Source organism: Pleurodeles waltl, chromosome 4_1, assembly GCF_031143425.1.
Source record: "Pleurodeles waltl isolate 20211129_DDA chromosome 4_1, aPleWal1.hap1.20221129, whole genome shotgun sequence".
In the NCBI taxonomy this organism is placed as follows: Eukaryota; Metazoa; Chordata; class Amphibia; order Caudata; family Salamandridae; genus Pleurodeles; species Pleurodeles waltl.
In genome coordinates this window covers 588,746,128-588,772,233 of record NC_090442.1, presented here as the reverse complement: position 1 = coordinate 588,772,233, position 26,106 = coordinate 588,746,128, and the positions used below count along the sequence as shown (strand labels likewise).

Here is a 26,106-nt window from a genome sequence, read left to right as displayed (position 1 = left end):
TACTAAGTTTCTAAGAGATGTGCACATTTTTGGATATTGCATGTTTTGCTGACAAAGCTTGTGAGGCACCTCTTGTGACCATGTATTGACATCATCACCTCGGTAAACAGCCTGATATTCTTGATGCACACTGCTCTGAGAAAAAGTATCTTTAGCCTCATCCTCTTAAAACCCATTGCTTTTAGAGTGTCAAAGCTGCTATGCCATTCCTTTCTCTTCACATATGACCCAAAACATCCTACTACTTTTGTCTCCACCTGGGTGTCTCACATGCTCAAACCCCCATGGACTCCCTCGTCTTTGTCCAGCCCACGCCCTCCTCCTTCTCCTTCTCAGTAATTCCACCCTATAGGGGAGGCAGAAAGTCAATAAGACTCCTGCACAGCAACACTAGATCAGGGAGATCTGCCCTGCATCTTCCCAGTCTCTGCCAGCGGTGTTCCACAGGCTGCGATTCAAGGACCTCTCATCAAGATGAATGACTGGCCCTTTCCCATCTGTCAGCTCTCAGCTGTGCCTTTGCACTTTCCTCCACTCTGTTCGGATTTTTTTGGTCAGCAAATGATGCCTAGCTGATGTGTATCATCCCCTTATCTGCTCAGACTCATGATAATTGAGAGACAGGGCAGCCGACAGAGAGACTCAGAACTACCATGCTCCTAGGCTTGTACCTGGCCATGCCCATCATGTCAGCCTCTTCTAGAAAATGTCACCCTGTTTAGAGTGTGATCTAAAAAAAATGCACTAAAATGTATGCTACTGATTGTAGTATCGAGACAAGAAATCAATCCTGCCTGGGATTGTAGGTTGGACCCATTCCTAGGCCTCCAAGTCTAATTACACATACAATCTTATATCTACAGATCTTTATTACAGACTCCTTTGGTGCAGAAAATAGGTAGCATGATTGATTGTGACTTTGGCTAAATCAAACATTAGAAAAGCCAACCGAATGATCTATCCAGACCTTTTTGTGTGCATATAATAAGCCTATCTTCAAGCTTGCTAGTGTGACAAAATGTTCTTCAGATCTATTTCCTAGCTGAAGGAACTTCTCTTTTTCCATCAGCAGAATAACAGCTCCTTTTGTAGTGAGCCACACAAGGCAAATAACAAGTGCAGCGAAGCTCTTGTTCCCATGACATTTGTGGGAATACTTTGATAAGAAAGGTGTAGTGAGAATGAAAGCAATTTACGTCCTGTACCTTGTATACTGGTAGGCGTATGCTAACAGCACGAATAAGCAAAACTATTGTAAAGCAAACAATGTATAACGGGTTATTTATGGGCCATAAGCTGTTAATCTATGGGACTCGAAGTATAGTTTATACCAAGGTAATTTAAGGGATAAAGTACCCCTGCTATACATTATAAGGATATTTCAAGTCACCGAGGAGTTATATAACCATATAGAAGAACGAATACAAAGGCCAAGTTCCTTTATAGGGTTTTGGAATTCTTAGGTGACTTGGAATAGCCCTATAATGTATGCCAAGGGGTAATGTATCCTATACAATACATGATCACACCATCACCTTTCCCACAAACTACTTAAAACCTTGCTGTGTGAAAGAGCAAGCATGTTTTCAAATACGAAGAATAAAACAGCTAGTGCAAAATTAAACACATCAAAAGCCTGTTAGGTATTTGCTGCAGATATTAAAAGCAGTTCTTTACAAGCCAGTTAAAAACAAAATAGCTCCAAATGTGTAGAAACAATCCGAAACATTCTAGCTTTTCTCTAACTAAGGAGTGCAAAAATAAACCTGTTCTCACTGCATTGTCATTGTAAGCTAGAAAGATAGAGCAGAAGAAACGACATCAACGTTCCTTGACCTGACTTGCCTTTCACCTGTCTGCTAGGTCTGGCAGCGGGTATTGTGGCATCAGAACTTGACTAATAACTTATAATAGTTGATTTCTGAGTTCTTTTCTTTATAATCGCCGACTGGGTGCCTCACAAGTTGCCGATTATAAAGAAATTAGACTGCAGTTCAAAGAGAGATTACAGATCCCATGTATTATATATAAGTAATAAATAGATCATGGATGATATGCAGGGGGCAGTTTTTGAACATATGGGTATGCACTTTACTTTTCTTTCAGTGATCCGTTTGGCCACAAATTCAGTCAATCAGAAAGTGGTTTTATGTTAGGTTTATTCCTATTGGCTGCCAGAACCTCCCTTACATGATTTTTGTTTATTGGCCACATGTTCGTTTGTTATCTTGTAACAGTTCCTGGACCGAAGCAAAACTGAAATCTGCAATTTGCCCAATTTTTAACCTGTTGTAAGTGGAATACGAGCGCCCGAAAAAGGTAGATTAGCTCTGGGATGTGTATGCTACAGAATAGAAAACAAATTGCCCAGCCTTACTCACCACCACAGCAAGGACAAGACACAAGGTATTACAGCAAATCTATAATGTACTACACATATATGAAGGGTGAAACCCCGAAACTGGTCCCAGGATGCTTGTTTCCAGTCCAGGGAAGACCTGGCCTGGCAGTCCGGGCTGGACTGTTCCCATGGGGAACAGGTACAGGACTGATTTACATATGGCTGGGTCCAAACTGGAATGGCATGGGCAGCAAAAAAACGATGGATTTAGGCCCAGATCTCTGTACTGGGGGTGAATGTTTGACATTGTTCAGCATTCCGTCCATCACTTGTTCTTTTTGCATGCAGCAGAGCAAGCCAATAATTGAAAATGGGCAGACTTTTTTTTCTTTTCAAAATAAAACGGTGAAAATCTTTAAACAGTGCCTCCACAGGCATACTAATGGCTTTGCAAATGACTGCTTCTTACAGTACCATACAATTTCTGGCATTAAACTCTAGAAAACTGACTCCCATGCCAATGTTGTGTGTTTACTGCTAGATTCCAAAGATGACATGGGGTGAGTTGGTGGTGTCCTTGATACACTCTTAATAGTTTTACCCGCTTTTTTTTTTTTTTTTTTTTTAACCAACCATGGACATTACTAAATATAGGGAGGGAAAAGTTGACAGTTTGAACAGTAGCAGGGAAAAAGCATTTCAAACAAGAATGTTTTTTTAATATACTTAATGTGTGTATAGCACATGGATTGTGCAGCACCCTCTGCTACTCACGACTTGCTGGAGTAGAAAGCAGGCACCCATCTAAGATGATGCAATCAAGGAAGTAACAACTACATTGCGGGCAGAATGAAAGATTAACAGCTTTCACTGTTCTTTTTGTGCAAATATATTGAGGTGAAAGAATTGGGGTTTAATATATGTTTGTATTTTACCTTTTTAAGTCGAATACAAACAAATGTGTCTTTTAAGTACTCCAGATACACTATAGCAAACTACGTTATGTGACTGTTGCCAGTTAAGTTGGAAGGCTTCATCATGTCAATTGAAGCAGAGGGTGGTGTTCTTAGAGCCCAGGGCACGAGTACAGGAAACAAGAAATGAGCTCTGACCTGGGACACCAGAACTATGACAAACCCCTGTAGACTGTTCTCTCTAATGGTTTTGACAAAATTGGCTTACACTTATACACGTGCCTTGTGTGACGTGGCTGTTAATAAAACATTTATTCTTTAATATATTTAGCTTTAGGAGTCTGGGGGAAACTGAATCCCTCAACAGTGCTTCCGTACCTGTTTGAGTTTCCTTGCCCTTTAGCGTTCCCCTTCATGAAATTATTTTGTATCACAGGAATAATTGTGAGTTCAATCTGTTATATTTGAGTTCTTGAACGTGTGTTCTGAGTAAACATTAATTACAACATCTTCTTGTTTTGCTAGGCTGAAACAAAGTTTTACAATGGCCTTCTGTTTTATGGAGAAGGTGGTAAGTAGTACCATAGTTATTATTTTCAATTTTAAATAAGAATGTTTCTCTGCTTCTTTTTGTAAACAGTTAATCCAGAAATTTATCGGATCACAGGTGAAAAAATGGAACTGATATTACCTGTAAGATTATCCTTGTGCTGCCTACACTTGCCCACTAATTCTTGCACGGGTTTGGGATTTTGGTTGAGCAAATGTATAACTATCACAACTGTTGCATTACTCCTATACATATGTATTATAGTTTTTAGAAAATATATATTATCAAGATTTATAAGGCCATTGAACAAGCATTGATGTGGGAGGGAGCACTTCACTATATTTGTAGTATGAGTACAGCTCTACTCTGCATAGTTCAGCAAAGGAAGTATTAAGGTCAGAGACCCATCCGTAAGTGCTGCAGGCCCCGATGGTGAGGGAAGAGAAGTGAGCACTGAAAGAAGCACCAGCGGTCTACAGGACCCTTTTGCTGAAGCAGGACTGCAGCGGGTGTGGTTGCAACAATGCACCTAATAGTGGTCTCTGGGGCCTTAATTCTATGAATAAAGATACGCTAAAGTGTACCTCTGTAAACAGGTCAAGCGAAAGAGTGCTAGGTAACTGTTGAGGAATGCCACGTATAAGTTGAAGATAGTGCTGGATGCAGTAATCTTTTAAATCATGCACTGCTACTCAAAGACAGAGAAACTGAGGAGGATGCTGTGTCTAACTTGGAAACCCAAGAGATTATTCTCTGGTGTCAGTGAGTGGCCTCCTATCGAAAAAAAAACAGATTGCGTAAACATACAATATCATCACTGGAGGTTAAACTGAAAGCCGTAGCCCTTATAGTTGACCTAATTTCTTTAAAAAAAAAAAAAAAAAAAAAGTTGTTCAAAACATCTCCGTCATTGAGTGTGCTGTGCCAACAACCAGGAAGGGATGTAACGTGCAAATCATCCCTGGGGTGCCAGCCTTTGTGACAAGTGGTTACGAGAGTAAGAAAGAAACATGAGAATTGACCCAGAGCTGGTTGTTCAACTGAAAGAGAATAGAGGTTGTTGTGAAGGCTTGATGATGACTGCTGGAATCAAAACTAACGTTGAAAGTAATATTCCCTTCTGTGTAAGTTTGGAAAGCTAACAGTGTGTCCAATGTCTAAAAGATAAACACTTGGTGAAAATATTACATGTACTCTAAAGTAACCTGTTGGCAGCAGAGGTCTTGAGCCAACTGTGAAAAATGATTAATTCCAATCCAGCTGCCAGTGAACCTTGACGCTGTCCGAATCAGACAACAACCTGAAAACACGGTGAGCGGTAATGATTCCTTTCAAGGAATAAGAGAAAGTTTCCTTTTGTGAAGATAAGAGCAAGAGTTCTGCTCCCATCATGGTTAATAGTATTTCACAGGGCAGCAGTGTTCACCTTTCTGCATTCTGAGTATGCCCAATCCTTCATGATGAAGCTGAATAAAAGCTGTGCATGTTAAGATGTTCCAGTATATTTAAAATATTACATGAAGCATTATGATTGTACTGGGGATCAAATTCAGATGCGACTAGACTGGTCTGAGTGGCAGAAAATATTAATGTTTTGGCCCAAATTAACTGTTTCCTCTTTCCCTTAGTTATTTGTTTTTTCCCCTGGGGCTGCCTACCTTTTCCCAGATCCCCTTCCAACCATAAACCAGCTTATCCCACTCTCCCTCTGCTTGCACAACTTTCACCACATTTTGCCCACGTGTAACCCTCACTAGTCCAGATTCTTGGTATGGCCTGGTAAAGAAGGAGGCTAACAGAATGAAATCAGATAATATAAAATGCTACATAAATAATTTCACTGAGGTGTAACATAGGCAAGTGGATTTGAGGATAACCTACGTTTTTAAGGAAAATGCAGATTACAGTGAATACAATTTTTATAGTGCTTTCACATTGCATCTTAGAATATCTATTGCCTCATAATACTTGGGATTTGTTGATCTTCTGCTTCTTTTATTGAATATCAGTGTAAAAGAAAACTGGATACCTCACAGAGATCTATTCTGCTTTTATTGCAGTTAGTCAGGAGGCATTAAAAATTAAGCAAGTCAATTGCTATTTTAACTGACCAGAGCTTTGCCCTTGATCAGTTGAAGCTTGTAATGCTAAACTACTTACATTTTCAGTTGTATTTATGTACTAATGAGCATGGGTCGATATCTTCTGTGGGAGGGATTGTGTAAAGACATTGGGTGAGAGATAAAGTCTGACAGCAGCTAAGTCTACTATTTGTTTTTAAGTCCTCTCTTTGTTGTGCCAACTTCAGAATGAGAATACTGTTTGCTAGCACAGTGCAGCAGAAATGTTCAGTGACCACATGGAATAGTAAAACTAATGCTGTTTGTAAATGTCCAACGATTCTAAGGCCTTAGTAGTCTTTAAGCCAGTGCAAAATCAGTGATTAGTAAAATGTATCTGCTCACATTGAGGCCTGCATTGGCATTTCCATAAAACCATATTACAGCACTTATGCAGGTAAATTTACTTTCTCAAGCCCCTTCCACTTTCTAGGTTGAGTATAGCAGCGTGCAGGTGCTCCTTTTCCAACGTGTTGTTATCAGTTTGGGCTTTTAAGCACACACACCTCATGCTCATCACTATCGCTTGTTCATGGGCTTACCCTTCAAAAATCCTTTTTTATCAAATGCTTCACGTTTGTCTCTCCTTGGGGCGGTTTGGTTACCACCTTGGACATTCACCCTGTTACCTGGCTAATTGCACTTTTGCCGATATGTTTGACTGCGAACAAACTTGTTTTTCGTCTCCTTCACGCTCATGCCATGGCGCTTTGAAGCGGCTCGCTTATGTGAAATTTATGTGGCTAGAAAAGTCAGTTTAGGAGTTTACAACACTAATAGCTCTTACTCAAGAAAATGTGAGACCCATTACATTGCAAGTGCTTGTTTTTGCTTGGAGGCAAAATCTCTATACTAACTCAATAGCAAACAGGCACAGTATTTCAGTTTTGATCTCTTCATTAATACTGTTTCCATCATTTTCAAATGTATTCAGTAAATAAGCCAAGGCAGCGCTTTTGTCATTGCAAGCTTGTTGTATGATGCACAAAATCATTTGAATTAGCATTCATAAAGTGGTTACAGTCAGGATGATTGCAGTCACAATCGTAAAACAAAATTGATTCCCATATTCCTGAATTTCCCTGACAATGAAGACATATACTACTCAAGTTGAAAACAAAGCTATTTTAAATTCTATGTAGTTTCTTCAGAGTCCTTAATGTGATCTTTCTTCTGGGATATACTAAGTGAAGTGTTGGGCATATGCATGCAACACTCAAAACCTCATGCCCTTGCAGCCTGGGACCTGATTTGCATTGCCCTAACTAGAGGGATACTTGTCCTAGATTGCTTGCGTCTAGTTCATGGAGGACCTGGCCTGGCAGTGCGGACTAGACTGTTCACGTTGAAGCACGTCAGAACTGATTTGCACATGGCTGGGTCCAAACTGAGGTGGCATGGTGTGCCAAATAATGATGGACAGAGATGCGGCCCGAGTAATTACCAGTGCTGAGATTAATTAAAGCATTCCATCCAGGATTTCTTGAGCAGCAGTAAATAGGAGTTTGTTCACATACATAGAGTGGTGGCCCCGCTCAAAGACAGGCTCAGTACAGTTAGGACTTTTGCTAACTCCCCATTCTACTGCAAGGTTGTAGCCCCTCCTCGGACCCTTTACTTCTCTTCTGCTAATTTATTAGTCTGCCACCCACTACATTTTGCCATCAACTGATTCGTCACATTCAAATATGTCCTGCACAAACGCAGCACCTCCACCTTGCTGAACCATCTCAATCGGACTGGCAATCCCCTAGTATCTCTCAAGCATTAAGTCTGTGCAGATATTCTGCTGGTGACTCTCCTTTTGTACTGCCTGCAATTCTGTGTTTTTGTCCAATTAATTTCAGTGGGCACACATCCACAAATGATTTTAAAAACACATCCTTTGCCATATTTCATGCCCTGTCATTTTTGGGATCCTGACTCAGCCATGTCGACTTTTCTACTTAGCAATTTCTCATTTCACTCGGTACCCACCACTGCAACAATTAATTAGTCTCTGTCCAATTAGGTCTGTATAACTCGAACTCACTGGAGACGTTCATAAAACTGAGTTAGGTTTTCTCTGTTAGGGAAGTATTTCTTAAGGTGCATTAGGTTAGAGGGGGTCCCTGGGAAATGAACAGTAATCCTGTGCCTGCCAGCGGCGTAGTAGTCGGTGGAAGAAGGGTTTAGGGAGCGGGGAGGAAGGATATATTTTATTGGCATTGCTAGAATTAGGGGAGGGGCAATGTCCACTTGACAGTCCTTCAGCTGTCTGTCTAAAGCTTCTCTAGTGACTGTGGGGCTGTACACTCAAGTATCCATATGTCCAGCTGGGGCTGAAAGTACTCTTTCTACCCTGATCCACAAGCCAAAGACCCATTTGGTTAAGTGCACACCTCTGCTGGGTGCTTTACTGACAGTTACTGTAAGTAATTTGCAATGGGGTGCTTGCTTGCTTGCTACCTCCTTGTGCTCCATCTTCCATTGGGTCTGCAAGCGCAACTGCATTTCATAGTGCAACTGCATCCCAACATGGTTGGCTGGCATGGGGAAAACGTCTAACAGATCATCCTCCCTTTGACCTTCGCTCTCCTTTCCTTTCCCTTATGGCTCAGTGATCAGAGGAGCCAGGGCAGTAGGAGTATAAGGCCTAAGGTGACTTATTTGGTATTCCAGTTTCTGCAGGGCATTTTTCATACCATGGACTTGGGATTCATGCTTACGTTATTATTGTTTTTGGTGGGGAGGGGGGGTGGGAGGGAGGTATCCTACACTCGCACCTGAACAACCCTTGCATTTGGGTGCCCTGTTATACACCTGGAGGGGCTAGCGAGACTTGCTGAGAGAGAGCATCTTACTCTCACACATTCATCCTTGAAGCGTCTGCCTCGGGTTCTGGCACTCCTGACTATCTTCCCAATTTCCAAAGTATTTCTAGAGCCTACTTGCTCTAAACCATGAATTTGCATACACACAATATTTGTTTGTGGACTCCTCTTACTCCTACCTAACCAACCAGTCTGTTATAACATTGTCTCCTACCCCGATGACACTTTCATGTGCTTTAATCCCTTTACAGACTACAGGTCCAGCAAAGAGCAGTGCTCCAACACAGTCACCCCATGTAGAAATGCCTTACTTACCATTGGCAACTGAGGTCATTGTGTGAATCCAGTGTAGTGTTCTGATTTTTTTTTTTTGCGAAGGCCATTCCTCACACACAGTGTGCCATGTTCTGTAAAGGAACATGCAACACTTGGGGTAGTGCGCAGAATTCTAGCATATATTTAACGCAAAATTGCCTGCAGACATTTAAAAATATAAGCAAGGCAGTTGCTGTTTGAACAGACCAGAGCTCTGCCTTTGATCAGTTGGAGAATATAATGCTAAAATTCATAGATCTTTCAGTCATATTTATACAAATTAATGGAAGCAGAAACATGTGACAGAAGAGAAACGTGTAGCTAGCTACTAATGAGCAGTTGTCAAGATCTTCTTATGGGAAGGAAGGTGAAACGACCTTAGATGGGAGATGCATAATAGGAGATGGGTTTACTATTTTCTAACATCCTTGTGCTAAATTCAGAACAAGGCTATATTTTGCCAGATCGATTCAGCAGAAATGTACAGTGTACAACATGAAACAACAAGACAGTGCTTCTTTTATGCTTGTAAATTTCCAACTATTAGCTTCAGTGATTTTTAAACTAGTGCAAAACGAAATCACAAAAGTGTAATGACCAGTAATTGCATGTTAGGCATATATGAGCACTGGCTTTTTTTATAAACACTTAGAAACATTAAGATAAATGCAGATAAATTCCCTTTCTCTTTCAGCAGTGTTTCTGTGCGCAATACTTTTTCTGCCTTATGCCATGGGTGTAAACCTTTGAGTCTGTACTCTCAATATCCTTTATTTCTCAGAGAAGATGACAGGATGACCCACGTTACGGTGTTCCTTCACAGACTGATGTTCCACTCAGTGCCTTGATATCAAATGGGCTGGCCCCTGGAAGGAAAACAGAGGGCATTCCTACACTTGCCTGAAAGGAAAAGAGGAGGCAGTCTGGCTCTGCTGGAATCTCTGTGGATGCAACAACATCCGTTTTGTAAAGATAGCCCAGATACTCTCACTTCCCTGGGCAGCCTTTCCTGGCCACTGGTAGGTTGTTTGCTGGCGAGTCCCCTCTGGCCCGATACAGTAGTGGTTTGTTATTTGCTATGTTGACCCACTGACTTTCCGGATGAGGCTCAATTTGTATGGCTATTGCATCTTGGCTGACAGCCTTCTTAACGCATCCAGGCTCACCTCGGTGTTCGGCAGCGGCTGTCGGGAAGCATGATTACAAAACTGCTCATTTGTGGTTTCACCTTGCCTTCGAACTCTCCACACATATAACCTCTAGCTTGCTCTAGGTAAGTATCACTGGAGAACTTAGGGCTGCAGCCAGTGTTGTGAGACTTTTCCCAATACGTTTGGGGAGCTTTGTCTGAGTGCACCAATCTCCTGTTCCAATACATACACTATTCCTAGAGAAAAGGAATTGGGAGTCTCTCTGGGTGGATCAGTGTTCCCTGAATGTTGAGGGATGTTGGGGATTGTGCAGTCCACAGCATGGGGCAGAATCCACCCATTCAGTGTGTAGTACATTTATTCTAATTGGTGTAGTCTTCTGAAGGTTAAAAAAAAGGTACAGAAATTCTTTCTTTTCTCTCTTTCAAGCAACTGAATCCAGTATGGTGGAGGGTGATTCACAAATACAGATGGGACGATTTGTTTCCTTCTTACAGGTAAAATTAGCAGTGCATTTTATGAATATTTTGTTTAATGGTTCTTGTTTCCTAGTAGCACAGCATCTTTCTATAATAGAGCATTATTAATGTATAACTTGCACTATGGTTAACTCTTTTTGTACTACACCTAGAAGGTCATCTAATGAGCTTTCAGGCTAATGCCTTGGTGGTCTAATGGTGTTATTTATTTTAAGACTGCTAAACAAAAATGTTATTTCTTTCAGTTCTTCCTTTGTATTTAAAACGTGTCCGTGTTATTATAGCACTCTGAAGTGCGTGCAGCACTAGGTGTATAGATTAAAGTATTGAAATGCCAGGCGAATGAGCCACATCTTTAATTATCTGGCAATTGTGCAACAACTACAACCAACATTTATTTTAGGTACCCTTTAAAAAAAAAGCTTGATCCCTATCAGTTTAACTGCCATTAATTACCATCACTTATCAGATTTTGGATTGTAACACACTGTTACTTTTTGTATAGAATTTGTAAGCTATGACTGAGAGAGTTGTAGGGTGTAGGAATATGTACTGCACAGTTTGTTTTTAGATTCTGAATTACAGATTCTATAGTCTGTTTGGCCACTCCATTTGTCTTTCAGTTTTATTTCTCATGACAGATTGAGGAAAAACTAATTGTATGGCTATTGCACTAGTAAAAGCTATAACAAGAGAACCAGTTCTTGATTGCAGCTCTCATTCAAATATCAGTCCAGAATAAAGCAAGAAAAAATAATTATTAACTATACATCATATGTTTTAATTGACCTTGATTCAGTATACTATGAGATGTATTTGTCTACAGTGAAGCAAATGGCATAAGTGTTCATCCTGAAAGTGCGTAGTGGATTCTTCCCTGATCTACAACAGGTGCCACATTTTAATTATCATCATAATCCTGAATAATTTTAGTACCATCCCACCCCAGCTGATGTAATATTGTCATGCAAGTATGCAAACTATTAAGGTGGGTTCATTCAAGACTTCTGCATAGCAGCAATTATAAAGTTTATAGTGCTTCGTAGGTAAATTGACAAACACTTTTTTCAACTTCACTCATTATTTTAATGCACCTTCAATTATTTTTTGTAGTTTTTACTAATTATACACATTTTTATTGTAGGAGTTGTCTTGCTTTGTTACTCGGTGCCACGAAGTGGTGATGAGTGTTGTTCATCAGTTGGCAGCGCTATATACCAGTGACAGGTAACAAAATACATTTTGTATCCTATAACGTTTTTAGTACAGTTTTGTAGTGTTATAAAGTTGTTGATTACAAATGGCTTAGTTATGTTATTTCTTTTGTATCCATTGTCTTTCTCCATGTAGCACAAGGCACCATGTCATGTTATTCCTGTTGTAGACAACACTTTGTGTTTTCATAGTGTCTACATTTACAATGTTGGGTTTTTAGGTCTGACTGATTATTATAGGTTTAGTTGTGTGAAAAGACTTTGTTGCCAATACGCACATTAACACCTCGCATTACACACCATGTGCCTTACCATACAATACACGTGCAAACAACATTATAAAAGGAACTTTGATTGAACCTTTTTCAACCATTAACTCTTTTAGGTGATTGCCCTTGACACATTGGCACAATGGGCTGACTGTCAGGTTTTGGATTAACCCACAGACTTTTGCTGACGGAGACATACTCATTTATTTTGAGAAAACAAAAGCATTTTTTGTTGTCAAGAAAAGTTATAATTTAGCTCACTCCTGTACCAATTATCTTGCTGCCACCAGAATTAAGCCTGCAGTTGTTAGAATGGTGAGTGAAGTAAGTCACAGGAAATATTGTGGTGAAAAGTGACACTATTTACAGCAAAATAAAGCCACCCTCACTAAACCTATAGTTGTTGCTTCTGCTTGTCTACCAGCCACTTCACCATTAGGGAGCCTCCGATTGTTTGTGAGTTGCGAGAAGCTCTTTGCTCATCTGGTACTAAGTTTCCAAAAGAAGAAACACAGCTGTTTGTTTCTGTGAGTGTTACATCATTCCTGCTAGGCATGTGCGAGGTGTTATTTTGCTTTTAACTATTGCTGTCCTGCTCCAGTGCGAAAATACCCTGCAGCCATATTTAATTGGGCACTGTTAGAAATGGCGTCGCTAGTTGGCAGAGGTATACACCCTTGTCCAAATAGGGACCACAATCCCAGTCGGGTAAATCACACACAATCCAAATGATCCTGTGCCCACCCTCTGGTAGCTTGGCACTGAGCAGTCAGGATTAACTTAGAAGGCAATGTGTAAAGTATTGTGCAATAAATATTTGTGCCATAAATCATACAGTAACACAGTGAAAACACCACAAAAATACACCACACAGTGAAAACACCACAAAAATACACCACATAGGTTTAGAAAAATTTAAGATATTTCTCTGGTTAAATTAAGGTCAAAACGATTCAATAAGAACAAGCTGAGATACCACTTTTGCAAGATTAAAAAGCGTCTTAAAATCTTAAAAAACAACAGTTGTCTCTTGTTTGCACAAACTACCTGGTTTGCGTCACAAATTCACGCACGAAGACTGCAGAAGAAGAGATGCTTGGAAAAATAGGGTGTGCGTCAGAATTTACGGCATGGCACAGACGATGCGTCATTTCTTTCCACGCTGCAAGGGGCTTTGCGTCAATTCCTGCAAGCTGTGCGTCGATTTTTGGCACACACTGAGTTACTTGAAGAGATCAAGTCTTTTTGGCCCTAAGAATTCAGAAAACAGGAGGCAAGCTCAATCCAATCCGTATTCCGGGGACCGAGACGGCTCACAGGTGAACCAACGCTTGTGGTTCTATTCCAATTCATAATGGATTTTTGAGCCTGCTACCTCCCCGAGGGGGCCCACCAGTAATACTTGGAGGGTTTTGAACTAAGTAGTTCACATAGCTGTTTTCATAAAGGATTAGGTACGTAAGTTGGTCCTGAAGAATCGCATGAGATCAATTTCAACTCAATATAGCGAGAAACATGTTGACCCCTTGACTGAGTATCACGGTGACTCTGTGTACTCTGATTTTTGTACCTTTCTTACTCTGAATTCTAGTAAAATTGTTTAGATTTTGTATCTAGGGAATGTAAACATTATTTTACCATATCCCTAAACGATGTTTTTAACCATGCCAGGGGTTCAAATATCAGAATAAATATACTTTTTTACCCCTAGTCATTTTTAATCTTTTTCATACCAATCCTCTTTTTTCACACTTGACCGGCTTTACACCAACTATCTAAAGATCTCCGGCAAAGAGCCCCCCTGTGGGGCCCGTCAGGCATTGCAGTGCCGGCCTGACGAGGAGGATAGCCCTATGATGAAGCATGTCACCAGATGGTGAGTGAGGGCTCTTGCTTCGAGCATATCGCTCCCCCTTCCTTTTCCACCTTGTTTTTGGAAACCTGCCCTTAAAACCATAACCCTCTTTCTTATTTTGGAACTGTGTGTATATTTTGTTGAGTATATTATTGGGAGACGTACACACAGGACCAGGAGTTACTCTTTTTTCTCCGAATCTCCCACTCTGCCCCTCCTTTTTGAATTTGAAGCTCAATCCAAGCCCTGAGGGAGCAATTCTCAACAAAGTCGGAGGGCAGCAGGGCAACAGCAGGGCAGCAGTCCTTCTCAGCAGAGCAATCCAGATTAGTCCTTTGGGCAGCCAGGCAGTTCCTCTTGACAGGTTGCGGGTTCAGGTCCAGAAGTGTCTTTATGGGAAAAAATCCCCTGTACTTGTACTCGGTTTTGCAAAGCATTTCCAATGGGGGTGGGGGCTTCCAACCAGTTACAACTGGTTTTAGAAGTGTCCCCTCTCTCCTCCAGCACAGGTTCCAGACATCAATTGGGGGTAAACGAGCACGTTGTGTGAAGCCAGGGCACAGCCTTTACAGATGCAAGTTTGCCCCACCTCCCTTTCTCTCAGCCCAGGAAGACCATTCAGTATGCAGATGCACCTCTGTGACACCTAGACCCTCCCTGTGTACAGGCTGTCTGAAAAGTATGCAGAAAGCCCAGCTGTCAATTTGCCCACACGTGAATTGGAGTCAAGCTGCAAAAACACCAGAAGCACAGAAAAATGCTCACATTCTAGAAATTGCATTTCTACAATGGTAATAAAAGATCCACCTACACCACTAAGCAGCATTTCTGACTACCATTACAACCATACTAAACATGCCTATGCTACCCCTCAAAAATCAGACAATACCCCCTAGCCATATGTCAGGGCATTTCTAATTCAATCATATGGGAAGGCAGCACTCAAAGCAGTGAGAAACCAAATTAGGCTGTTTGTCACTACCAGGACAGCCCATGCTACCAGGCACGTGTCCTGCCTTCTACATACATAGCACCCTGCCAATAGGGCTAGCTGGGGCCTACCTTAAGGGTGACTTACATGTAATAAGATGGGAGTTCTGGGCCTGGCAAGTAAATTTAGATGCCAGGTCCCTGTGGCAGTAAAGTGTGCACACAGGACCTGCGCTAGCAGGCCTGAGACAGACTTGAAAGGCTACTTCTGTGGGTGCCTTGCAGGCCTACTAGTAGCATTTCATTTACATGCCCTGGGTATAGGGATACCACTGTACAAGGGACTTATAGGTAAATTAAATGTGCCATCTGGTGTAAGCCAATCATACCAAGTTTACAAGAAAGAGCACATGCACTTTAGCACTGATTAGCAGTGATAAAGTGACAAGAGTCATAACGTCAACCAAAAAGGGTCAGACTAATTAGGGGGAGAAGGCAAAAAGTTTGGGGAATGACCCTGTAGAAAGGGCCGTAGCCAATCCCTATGCCGCTCTTAGACTCATTTTATAAAGAGGAGCATTGGGGTTGGCTAGCTGGGACAGACAAACGAAATAATCTCAACTGCCTTGAATGACATTTAGCACATGGGCAGGAGGAACGGCCATGCAGCTGCTAGTTGACTGGGTAACAGTGCACCTTCCAGGTCTCTGAACACAGGCTTGGGATTCATGGCAGGCAAGGTGCAGCAATGAGTGGAGGTATCTTCAAGTCTATGGCATGCAGGGCCATAATTGAACTTAAAACTTTTCACCAATCAGTCCGTCAATATTAATTCATGGACTGAAGACCTCGATAAAAAGTTAAGAATAACAAACAGTTTCTGTGTAATGGAGCCAGGGAGTGTTAGCACGCAAGACCTCTTTGCCCCATCTGGTGCCTGAAAGTATTCAAGGCTAGCAGTGGTCACCTTCCTCATTGCTGAAGTCATCAAGGTTCATGCAAATCTCTTTTGCAAGGATGGAAGGGAGGCAGGACTTGGATGATTGTCAACATGTCTTTATTTGCTTGGCAAAAGTGTTTGCAAAATGGTGGAGGTTCCACACTATCTGAAGTAAGCACAGTGTTGCACGTAGCCACTTATCTTGCAGTTCATCTTTATCTTTTGAATGATGAGATCTGTTTTGTGCTGTCTACATTTTGTGTGATGAACAACATCACCCCACCAAGGTCACTCTTTTTTTTTTTTTCTTCATATGCCAGGTACGTATTGGTGCAGCTTCTTTTATATGGAACGTTTGTATTTGAAGTTTGCAGTTTACTGTATGCGTTTTAAGGTCAAGCAGTCAAGCCCTTTATAGATAGAATCTGTACAAACTAGTATGTGTTAATGAGCTGATCTGCATAACCTGATGTAAGATCATGTTTTACTGAATTCCTGGTGAAAAACACAGCTTAGAGACCTGGAGTACACTTTTGTTTCATTTGTCCATGCTCTAGACTAGACTACTTTCTTGCCTCTAATTCGACATTGCAGGTTTTATTGAGTTGCTTGTTACACAAGTGCAGGATATCAGATCATTCCCCAGAAACACTAGAACTGTGCTATGTCATTCTGACTTATGAATGATAGCGTATGGACATGGCCAAGTATTAGGTAACCACTGAGCAGTCGGTCTTAAAGGACCATTTACTTTCCTACTTAGACACAAATAGAATCACAGTAACATATGTTCCATAAGCTGCAGGAAAGGCAACCCTGAGAGATAGTAGGATGAAGGACTCTGCCTTGCAAAACAAAAAGTGAGCGATTAACATTTCATGTGATTGGGGGCTAGTAGGGACTTAACATCTACTTACAAACGTCGCCCTTGTTATTACAACTATTAATGCTAGAACAGAAATGCCTTGACCTTAGCGCACTGTCTATGACTGAGGCTGAATACACACTGTCCTTACTAAAGTTGTCAATTGACCAGCAATAAGAAAAAGCAGACTGACTCCTGGTGTCCCAGCTGCAGAAAAGTGAAGCACAAACCACCATCTGGCCCATATATGACAATACAAACCTTTGTGGGAATGGCAGATGTTTTTATAGACTTCCTTTGTCACCTATGTGAACTCAGATCTTGGATGTGCAGGCAAAGTTAGAACTATTATCCAGTATACACATCCTTGTGTTATCAGACAGTAAGAACCTACTGGAAGGGAAAGTTATAGTAGAGAAGATCACTTGCACTTCCCTAATAAAACGTGCAGATGATTGCTACCTGGCGTGTTCTAAAAGTACAACAAAACATTGATTGTTCCTGTACTTTCCAGTTTTGAAAGAAGCCTATGCTTCGGGTGGCTTACACAAAGAATTAAAAAAAAAAAAAAGCTTTTATAAGGTTGTCTCCAAGCCGGGAAAGGATCCCTGGAATGTTATAGTTATAGATCCATCTCACTGATAAGTGCAGATGTGAATATCTTGGTCTAGATTTTAGCAAGCTTCCTGTAGAAGGTGATGCTAAATTTGATTGTCAATTCACAAGTCTGCTTAATTCCCAGTTGAACTTCTCTGTACCACCCCCTAAGACTTCTTTTTAACATCATTTGGCACATGAAAGATCATCTGGAAAGTATAGTGGTCTGATCTCTGAACACTGAAAAGGTATTCAACTGTTTCAAATGGGATTACCTCCAGAGAACGCTAGAAAGGACACATCTTGATGTAGCTTCCTAGCCAAAGTGAAATGGCTGCACACTGAATTGTCGGTTCAAATAGATTGCAGTGACTTCATGTCTGACACCTCACCTATTCGCTGGGGTACCAAGCAGGATTCCCTAATGTCACCTCTTATGTACCTATTAGTGCTGGAACCACTGGCAGCCACCATCAGACAGGCAGTTTTTTCAAAGAAATATACAAGGTGTTGTGAACATCCAAAATTAAGCTATGTGCAGATGACGCCCTACTCATCCTTAAGAAACCTGAGATCTCTAATAGAGACTTTATTATCTTTCAGGATTTAAAGTTAATTGGGCCAAGAGCAAGATCCTTCCACTAAACAAAAGGTAATGGTAGGGGGCTCTGAGAACGTTTGGATTCAGGTGGACATTATTCAAACTGGTTTCTGGTCGACTGACTTAAAGAGCCTATAGTTTCAGATAATTTACAGTTGCTAATATCAAAAACTGACAATGACTTTGTCAGATGGGTGCTGCTGCAGTTGTCATGGTAGAGTTTTGCACAAATAATAACAATGGTTGTCGCACCATGATACAGTTATCCATTAGGTATGCTACCTCTTCTCATTCTTAGATCCACACTGTATATGGTAAATAAGCATATAAAGATTAGGGCCTAGATTACGACTTGGTGGACTGTTTATTCTGTCACAACGGTGATGGATATCTCATCCACTGACATCCAAAACCCATTATATTCAATGGGATTTAGATTTCAGCAGACGGGATATCCATCACCGTTGTGACTGAGCAGCCCATCCGTTGTGTTCTAAATCAGCCCTAAGTCTGCACAGGTCGGTGACCTAGACTCAAACCTGCCACTCTCCATGTTAATATAGTATGTGGGTTCCAGAGACTCCTTCACATATGCTTATCCCAACTGGCTAATCAACTCTTCCAGCGCAGGTATCTGAGCAATGCCTGTAATGACCCACCTATGTGGATGGCCATAGAACAAGCCCACCTGGGCAATTTACCTGAACTTATGTACTGTATCATAAACTGTTGGCACAAGAATGGTTGTAGCAATTCTCGAATCATGGGCTTCATCACATTAAAAGAAAACTCAACATAGGTAGCTAGATCCATTGTGGAGCAGCAGTTTGACAGACTGTAGGTTTATGAAGTGTTGTGACAACAAGTCTAAATAGCATACAAGGGCATCATGCGGCTTTCTCATTTGAGATGGCTACACTCAGGAAGACTCACTGAAGTCTATTGGCACATTTCAAATAGAATTTGGGTTATCTTTCTCACTGAGCTTGTAATACTGCCAACTCATGCATTGCCTGAAAGCCATATTTGCTTGAAAATGAATGTGATTGTCTGACAAAAATACAAATCTCCCTTGTTAGATGTGCTAATGTTTTTTTCTTTTTTTATTGTGTCCACATCCACTGCTTACTATAGCAAGTTGATGAGACATGGTGAGTCTCTAAAATGGCACCACATTTATTCAGTCTGTAGCTAATCTCTGCTTCCCAAAAGAGTTCTCTAAAGTTTGTCAGTTGTGGGCAAATAACAGAGCATTTTTGTCTGACACTGTTCTAAATCCTTGCTGGCAAGTAAGGCAGTGCTTGATGCAAACACCCTCTACCACAGTTTTAGAAAGCCAGATTTGTATAGGTGGTAATTTGGGATGAGAATATTTGAGCTTGTTTAAGAAAATAAACTGCAGTTGAGGAACAGCTACACCATATTACTATAATAATACATCACTAAAACAACAACACAACTATGCAACAGTAACACTATACAACACTAACAAAATTCAGTAAAACACAATGACAGCACATAGAGCACAAACCAGCAATACACCACTCAAGTGTGACACAACAGACAAGCACCTCACAACCCAATAATAAAGAACACAGCAGCAGAAATTGGCTTTTTTGCTATGTGTTGTGCCCTGTTAAGTTGTATTGCTTTGTGCTATGCAATAGTCATGTGCTGTGCGGTTATGCACTGCAGTTACTTTAGACAAAGGCTGCTACATTTCTACCCATTAGCAACGCATTTTCTTACAGTTCCAGTGACAAACCTCCATCTACTACTCACTAATGAAACCTTACACTGCTTTAACTCATCAGCTTATTAAGGCACCAGTCAACCCAAAAGTGTGACAGGGACAATGCCTTAAATTAGCACTTCTAAAGCTCACTTTATGACCCAGGCCATGATGTTCAGACCTTGTTTGGGGAAAGCCATTTCCCTTCAGCCAAAACACATGCACATCTCACTTTTCACACCAATCCACTACCTTTTGATTTTTACTAAAGCTTCTGCTAAGTTGCTGAAAGCTGTACAACTTTCCACACTGCTACTTATATGATAGAGCTACCAGTACAATTCTAAGTCAGCACATTCTGACTGTCGGACATACTACATAGTATTAGGTTTTCAATGTCTGAATGTCCCTATAATGAAGGATACTAATTGAATTGCAGATGGAAGCCTACAGTTATTTCAATGCCCCATAGAGTACTCTTAACAGATCCTAACTTGTGTATCTGCAATAAAGAACACAAAGTATTCCATTGTTGCTGAATATCCAGCTTTTATAGACCAAAAGTTGTATTTGAATAGTTACTGTTACATCAACATTCTGCCCTCTTGTTTGAAGTGTATCATCTGTGGTTGCAGAGTCTTGGTGAGACACCAGCTAGCCAAAGACTGTGTCCCTTAACTGATTAATGCATCTGACTTTCAAATCTCACTAGATGGTAGAAGATCCTGATGTTTATCACCAGCCAGATGCCCTCCCTTCATAAGGAATCTTTTACTTATAAAATTGTGCTGTCTTACTTAGTGTCTCTCAAAACCAGTCTCTGTTTGTATAACCTACAAGAGACTTTCAAAAGTGTGTTTGTTAAACAGAATTGTGTGTAAATTTCTTGTTGTATTGCAGGTTTCAAAGTATTGATTGTGAAAGTTGAGGGATTGTATCTCTTGATGAAGAGTTTATGCAACACTGAAATCTTGTGACAAGCAAGAACATTTGATTCCAGGTTTGCAAATTGCACACAAAGTATCATTTTTAAACCTTGGACAATTACATTGATTATATACGGAAAGTAGTGAAAACAAAGACAAAATGACTGAATTAGAGTAATAGGTGTGCAACTTGTTGTGCATAGGTGCCACCATGCAATTCAAGCAGAGTTTATCATATCATCACTTTGAATTGTCTGCCACAATCGCTTTGGTCTTTCTATAGAAGAGTGGCAGGGCACAGCTAACCTAGTTGTTTCCCAGTCAGGGGTAGAGATTCCAACAGTGGCATCGCTCTTTATAAAAAAATAAAAATAAAAAAAAAAAAGAACTGGGAAGAAAACAAAGGCCTAGAAGTTTTCTTCTTGTGGTTCCCACTCACTACATTGTAGATGGTTGAGTACATGCCTCACTGTAGATGTCTCTTTTGATATTCATTGTTATTTTTTTATTTTTTTATGGTAAATGTAACCATGTGTTTTCTTCTTACACTGTTTGCTTGTTTTTGCAGGAATGCACCCAAAATAATAGAGACATCAGGAGTCCATTTTCAGGTAAATATTTTCAAGGTATTACCACTGGGATCTGAGCAGGCACCGGGATTGGTTAACAGGTGTATTTGTTTAGGATATTTGCTAAACTGCTCCCTAGCTGTTGAGAGGAATGACTGTGGTACAAATGTATAACATAAGGAATTCCAAATAGTATTACAAAAAGCCTCTAAACATAAAATAACAGCAACCAAAAAAGTACACATTAACATCAAAACTAACATAAAATTAAGCAAATTAAAAAAAACAAAAAAACAATTGCAGTGCTGTAATTTAAATCTTAAAACGGAAAGGTACTGAAAACATAATTAAGTTTAAAAGCGAGAGTTTTTAATAGCCTTTTGAAAATTACAAGTAATTAGACCACAGACGAATGTCTTAGAGTAAAATGTTCCTTAAGTGAAGAGCTGCTTTAAAAAACAGTTTGGTTGGATAGAGATCGCCAATGGTATTTCACAGTTGCTAGCCAGAGGACAACTTTGCTGTATGTGACACGTGTATGTGATGTGTAGGCGATAGTTGACAGCTAAAATCATATGTAAGGTAAGTGCTCCAATGACTTTGCAGCACAGTTACATTTAAAGCAGGAGCCAATTTGCACCCGGTATAAATCAGGGAAGAGAGTGATCTGGGAAAACATATGAGAAACAGTGACCAGGAGGCCAGGACTCTGGAGAATAGATGGGGAGAGTATGGGTCATAAGTAGATGTAAGCCCAGAATACCACCAGAAAACATCTACAGTAGGTATGCTGAATTATACACATAACAGAACATTTGGTAATCACATACAAAGCATCACTCACAAAAGTGATAATCATTGTGAGGAACTTTCAGCCAGTGTTTGTCCTAGATGGTAAATTTAGGCACATTCAAAGAAAATCCCTGAATAACACACAAACAACCAATGTAGCACAGGCCATCATAAGAGGAAAACTACAGTTGGACCAATATTATTGAGCCATGACTTCATAGATCTGAACATTATGAATTTAAGGGGCGTGCAATTATACCTTATTGACTTTTATACTTGAGTAGTGCTTCTCAGTGAGGTAGGGGCACCTTTGCCAATGAGTTTTTTTCCAGTAACCACACATTGAAATGAATAAGCACACTTTGTCAAAGTACAGACTAGGCACACCTGCATTTCTCCACCCCTCATAGAATGATCACACATTGCCTGATCTGGCTCTCATGATTTTTAATTTAGTTTTGTATACTACTCTACCACCCAAAAGGCTCTTGGTGCTGAACACTCAAGTGGCCAGCAAGAGACACCTAGGGAAACAACCAAGTTCCAAAGGCCTTTCTACATTGTAAGTAATGGATAGTGGTGTTGTTTGTTAGGAAGCTGATCCATATTTGGGGCACTTGGTCAGAATAGGCCCAGCCACCTAAGCACGTTCTTTGAGAATGAAGAATAATCAAATAAACTGATGATGCAGAGAGTGGATTCCTAGTGGGGACATCTCACATCAATCTTAACAATGTTGATTCCACTACTTTGCTGTAAAGAAATACTGATGTAGAAGGGTGATTTGAAAATGCACGCCATTGAAGAAAAGAACCTGAGGTCTTGATGTGAGCAGCACAGGCTTTTCAGGGTTATAATTTAATACCAGTAATCAGGTCACTTTGAACTTATCACCATCATGACACCCACAGCATCACTGACATTTCTAAGGAACTAAAGTGACATTGTCTACAGCTAGCACCAACTCCTGAGGAATAGCCTCAGAACGGGAAGTTATCAGGCTGTAATTGCGGGTCCTGTAAACGTTTTTAACCCGGTCACTTGTTTTCTCATTAAGGAATAGGTAGGTATATTATGCTGTGTGCCACTGGGGACTCTTTAGCAAATGTAAATGGATTCTACTGTTATGGTTCTTTTACTTTGTATATGTTGTGTGAGGGACTATGGAACATTGCACCTGGATGCAGTGAATCAAAGTAGGTTCCCTGGTTATGGAAAATGAAACACTTGCTACTTATGTTATAGTACCTACTTGATTATAGAGCTGTTTTCAAAAGCCCATTACAGCTCATAATTGGTATGGTTATACAGTGATTAAATCCTTTTTTTAGTTTGACGTTTGGATTGTAACAAGTTTATATCCATCTCTGTTCTAGTGGACTCCGAACTCTTTCTGTTGTATACACTGTATAATTGCTTCTCTTCTATCTGCTGTGCTTGTCTATGCCAGGGAAATTACACATCTTTTATAGATGACTTTCTCATTCCTGCATCGCCTTCCACAGGGCTGTCCCACCTCATTTGCCTATGTGAGTTATTTTTATTTTAACTGAACTGTTGCAGTAGAACAGTGTTACAACTTGTTTGGGTGTAATTATGAAAATATGTTTGTAGCATGTGTAGCTGCTAGAGAAACATGCTCTGCGTGCTCTGCATGCTCCTGCCATCTAGTGCTGGGCTTGGACATGTACAACTTGTTTTTCTTGAAGAAGACTTTGAACTCACAAAGTATGATATAATGACTCCTCCTCTGACTGGTAATGCGCTTGGACATCAGCTCCACTATTAGATTGTTTTCTTCCACCGTCAAAGTCCATGTGCTTCGCTGTAGCTCTGAGTTGCTCCCATGTATCACTCTAGAGCGGGGGAAGCTGGCTCTCTATATCATGCACAAAATGACATGCACTGTGCAGAGTCTGAGCAACCCCACCTTGGTATCCAATGGTAAAAATAGACCAGCTAACACTTTTGTGGTAATGTGGGCAAGCAGTTAGGCTAATCTAAGGGATGTGCTAAGCATTTGTTGCACTCACAGTATCAATAAATGTGGACACACGCTCGAAAGAATAACTTGAGACCAATTTACAAAAATACTTGTGATTTTTATAAAAAATTTAAGACCAAGATCACAAATATATGGTAAGTACTTGTTTAGAAAATGTTCAGTTTTTGTGAGTAATTACGCACCATAGGAATCGATGAGGAAATCTTTAAGAATGCATATTAAATCAGGCAATACTCTTACAAGTGTCACCTTATGCTTTTAGGTCGAGGTCACTGAGAGAACCTATGGCCCGCCAGAGAATTTCCGGCAGTTCCCGGTTCCCGTGGGAGCAGCGGCGTCGGCTAAAGGTCGTGGAGCTTGTACACAAAGGAAAAGAGGAGCACTTAGAAACACACTGCACAGAGGGACTTAAAAGAAAGTCTGCCAGGTCACCTTGGAGGGTGGAGGTCGCAAGGGCTTGGGGGCCCCTAGAGCACAGCTGGTTGGTGCAGGGGCCAGGGAGGCCAGGTGCAGCGCAGACTGGTTAGCCTGGCGTTGTGCGTCTTGGAGTCCTTGCAGTCAGGAGCATGAAACCTGGACGATAGATTGCAGGTCAGTAGGGCCACTCTGGGGTGGGGTTCTTGGGCGTCCTGAAGTTTCTCGACTTGTACTTGCTTCTGGGCGTCTTCATTGGACTTTGCTTCTGGGTGTTCGACGTTGGGTAGTAGTATGCCACAGCCTTAGAAAGTCCTGGTGCCACCAAACTTGGCAACAGTTGTAGGTCTTTTCCTCAAGGGCTGCTGTACAGATTTTGTCTGGGCTGCTGGGTCCGAGTCGCTGGTCACCTAGCTAGACTTTGTGGGTTCCTTGCCTGCAGAGTGCAGGAGAGTGATACCTTCACTGAAAGGGGTAGGTTCTTCACAGTTTTTAGAAGGCTGGAGGTGCTCTGATTTTGTAAAGTCCTTCAGGTTTCCAGGCGCCACCACATTGAGGATGGTCGAGTCCTTGGAAGAGCAGGCAGGGTTTGACACCTTTTTCTTAGTGCTGCAGTGCTTCAGTTCTTGTGCCTTGGGTCTTCTTTGTCCTGGTCTTCTTTATGTCTGTCAAATCTGAGGTCTTGGTCTAGGGATGACCACTAAATACTGTATTTACAGGGTGTTAGGGGGAGTACATGGTAGTGGCTAATGGGCCACCTTCCTTACGGTGGCTACTCCCACTAAGTTACCACTTCCTGTGGGAAGAGGTCACATAGCTCACCTTGATTGGCTATTTTCCTACCATCCAAGATGGAGGAAAATGAAATGGAGTGGTCACCCCTCCTGCTACATATGAGGGGTGGTGCAGGACGGGGATGGCCACTTCTCCTATCCTTGCTAGGTTTCCTGCTGGTTTTCCCAACTAAAGTGGGGGTAAACCATTGGGCGGCCATCGGCTGCTAGCAGAAGAGGCGGAGGTCAGATTTCAAAGGTGGCAAAGCCTTTGAAGCTGACCCCTGGTGCAGGGTGACTGTCTGGGGGAGGAGGTATGACACCTCCACCCAGGAAAAGCTTTGTGTGTTGGTTCCTGAGAGCACAGGCTCTCACCCCAGGAGCCCAGAATCGTGTTTGGTGGTGGCAGGCTGGTTAGGACCAGTTAGCAACAATGAAAGGGCTGTTAGGTTTTGCATGGGGCTCCTCTAAGGTGCCCTCTGGGTCCATTTTATAATAAATCCCACACTGGCATCAGTGCAGGTTTATTATTCTGAGTTTAGTTGATACACAACAACCCTCGGTTCAGAGAGGCCATCACGTAGCTGGGTCTAGAAATGAGCAAAGACACAGTAGGGCATATTTGCTCATGAACACACATGCCCTCCCTTGCATTATAGTGCACCCTGCCTTAGGGTTGCATGGCCTGCCTTTATGACGGATGTTGCCAACTCCATGGGGTGTTGTCCGGAAACAACTGTTCCCACTGAGACGAAATGGGAGACATAATCCAGCATCTCCCAGATCAGTACACACAGTGGGCACAGGAGAATGTAGCCAAAGGGTAAACAATCTCCAATACCACCATCAGGTGTGTTCCAGAGACCTTAACCCAAGCATCTTGATCCACTGGCTTGCTTGGCTCTGTGTCCAGCAGCATCTGATCACTATGCCCTTTGATG

The 26,106-nt window shown here is 41.3% G+C and overlaps 1 protein-coding gene across 1 annotated transcript in view; it reads left to right on the top strand.

The window, feature by feature from the left end:
* The window catches only part of WASHC4 (WASH complex subunit 4), a 923,504-nt gene that overhangs the window by 142,502 nt on the left and 754,896 nt on the right, over nucleotides 1–26,106 (top strand). Inside the window, exons 5-8 of the mRNA XM_069228973.1 lie at nucleotides 3,781–3,826; nucleotides 10,634–10,701; nucleotides 11,828–11,910; nucleotides 21,181–21,223. Of these exons, the coding sequence (XP_069085074.1) occupies nucleotides 3,781–3,826; nucleotides 10,634–10,701; nucleotides 11,828–11,910; nucleotides 21,181–21,223 (240 nt within the window). The remainder of the gene's footprint in view (nucleotides 1–3,780; nucleotides 3,827–10,633; nucleotides 10,702–11,827; nucleotides 11,911–21,180; nucleotides 21,224–26,106) is intronic.